General features: G+C 49.6%; 1 protein-coding gene across 1 annotated transcript in view; it reads left to right on the top strand.

Annotated features, from left to right (window-relative positions):
- Positions 1 to 95: 95 nt before the first annotated feature.
- Positions 96 to 2,524, top strand: part of PPP1R15B (protein phosphatase 1 regulatory subunit 15B) — a 6,692-nt gene continuing 4,263 nt past the window's right edge. The window contains exon 1 of the mRNA XM_008644805.2: positions 96 to 952. Within this exon, the coding sequence (XP_008643027.2) occupies positions 152 to 952 (801 nt within the window). The 5' untranslated portion in view covers positions 96 to 151. The remainder of the gene's footprint in view (positions 953 to 2,524) is intronic.

The raw sequence follows: 2,524 nt of genomic DNA, 5'->3' as shown, positions 1-2,524 counted from the left end.
GGGCAGGACATACTCTATGAATAGACCATGGAACCCATAAAGTGCTGAGGCTGAGTGACCTGATGGCTGGCATCCTTGGCTTTTGAGGTATCTGTACCACAGCCTGGAGGAGGAGCAGCAGCAGCAGCAGCACCGGGGTGTCCGCCGAGAAATGGGGGAGCAGCGCGGCGATGCTGGGGATTTGGAGCAGCCCGAGGATGCAGGGAGACAGCCTGGAGGCGTCCCCGTGGAGCAGGAGGGGCTCCGGGATGCGGCTGAGGAGGGAGAAGCCTTGGCTGAAGAGGAGGGTGAGGACTCGGAAACAGAGCAAAACTTCCCAATTTCCACCAGACCTGCCTGTGCGAATAAATTAATCGATTATATCATCGGGGGAGTATCCAGTGGGGAGGAGAGTGAGGATGAGGAAGACTGGGATGATGATGATGATGATGATGGGTTTGATAGCGAAGACCTGCCCTCGGACTCAGAGGCCGACAGCCAGGACGGGGAGAGGCTTCATCTGTGGAATTCCTTCTACAGCTTGGATCCCTACAACCCTCAGAATTTCACAGCCACCATTCAGACGTCTTCCAGCGATCCGGGAAAGGTAATGTCGGACATGGAGGAGGAGGAGGAGGAAGACTCGTGGGCAGAGTCCTCTGAGGGCTCTCCTAGTTCCGAGGAGGACGAGTGGGACTGTGACAGCGTGGATGAGGCAGAAAGCTTGAAACTTTGGAACTCGTTCTGTAGCTCGGACGATCCCTATAACCCTTTAAATTTCACGGCGGCCTTTCAGACAGCGGAGAAAAAAGGGACGCCGGGTTTCGAAGGGGCAGAGAGGCCGAGTTCTGTCACTGCTGAGCACTTCGCCGTGTGTAGGGTGCAGCTGGAGAAACACAACTGCGGGGTCACTGACTTGGGGCAGCGCGGGATTCTGTGCGGGGAGAAAACTGCGAATTCCAAGCGGAAAAAGGTACAGATTCTCCTCATAATTTTGTGTTTCGGGATTGTTATTAAAAAAAAACCCAAACAAAAAACAACAACCCCACGCTGCGCCAAGCAGGGGGCGGGGGTGAGGTCACTTGTGCCAGCATTCCAGACCGTGCTTCCATATGTGCTGATTATTTCCTTGGAATGTTGTGTCTCATCCTTGGCACGTGATGGGAAATTTTGAGACACCGGGGTAATTAATTTCTTCTGTAGGCTCTCAAGTTGGGTTTCCGTTTTGAGGTGTAATTTTCGTTCTGTTTCTCTTGCGGCTTCGACGTCAGAGAAACTCCGGGGCTGGGGGTGTAAATTTTTCCCTGAGAAACTCCAGAGCTGTGAGGGGGTTTCCCTGGAAAGCACCAGTTTCGGTTAAAAGGAAGTTATTAGGTTGGTTTTCTTTTTAACCCAAGCAGGCTTGTCCGTGTTCTGGAGTAAACTCAAGTTTCCATACAAACTATCCCAATATTCCCATTTTTCATTTAAGAGAATATTAAATATTACAACATTTATATGATAAATATATATCGTTATTTATAGAACAGTTATTTATAGTAGGGATGTCATAAAAAACTGGACTTTTGAGCCCAAACCGGCAGTGTAATTCGATTTTTTGAGGGATTTGGGCATGCCTAAATCCTGTACTAGGATGCAGAGAAATAGGAATTCGTCCTAAATTTTTGTGGTGCTGCAGATGTTCAGGGTGGATACCTCAAACATCTGGATGAGGGATGGTGGAACAAGTCTTGCAAATAGAAAATATGCTTCATTCTTAAGTGTTTCTACAGCAGATATATTTATTTTCTCCCTTAACTTAGATTAATAATTAATTTAGAGTGCTCCCAAGTCCCAGGGCTGCAGCTGCAGCAGGGATTTTTGACCCAGCTGCTGCTGGCGATCCCGTGCCGTGGTGAAAGAAGGGATGAGCTGGCTGCAATATCCCAAATGATGTCAGAGCCTCGGGAATTGTGCCCCAGGCTGGCTCAGACTGATGTAAAAAGGCTGCAAGGTGGGGACGGGCTGATGTAACAGCTCCTGAAGCAGGTGCTTGCATCAGGGCCAGCCACAACAGAGCACAATCCCCAGGTATTCCCGGGAATTCTTGGGGTCATTCCTCCAGCTCAAGGCCATTCCCACTTGGAATCTTGCAATATTTACGCTCCTAAAGCCATAAAAGCTGGGAGCGTTTGTTGCACTCAGCACTGCTCTGAGGGCACGTGGGACCTGCTGGCCCTGCTCCCACAGAGACCTGGGATCAGGGGATTTCTGGATCCTCAACTGCTGATTATTTTTGGAGTCATCTCTTCATCCTATCCTTGGACATGACACGTCCAAGGCCGGGTTGGAACAGCCTGGGACAGAGGGAGGTGTCCCTGCCCGTGGAATGGGATGAGCTTTACATTTCCATGGTTTTTCCTGCTTCCAGGAGTATTTGTCCCACAGCAGAGTTTGTTTTTGAGGAATCAATCCTGTTTCCAGAGGTGCTGACAGTTCAGTTTGTGCCTTTTCATAGCTAAATGCAAAGGCACAAATAGTTCAGAAGGAGCCTGAAATAGGCTGC

Source organism: Corvus brachyrhynchos, unplaced genomic scaffold (assembly GCF_000691975.1).
Source record: "Corvus brachyrhynchos isolate BGI_N302 unplaced genomic scaffold, ASM69197v1 scaffold72, whole genome shotgun sequence".
In the NCBI taxonomy this organism is placed as follows: Eukaryota; Metazoa; Chordata; class Aves; order Passeriformes; family Corvidae; genus Corvus; species Corvus brachyrhynchos.
Note: the sequence above shows the minus strand (reverse complement) of the source record. Positions and strands in the feature narration are given on the sequence as shown.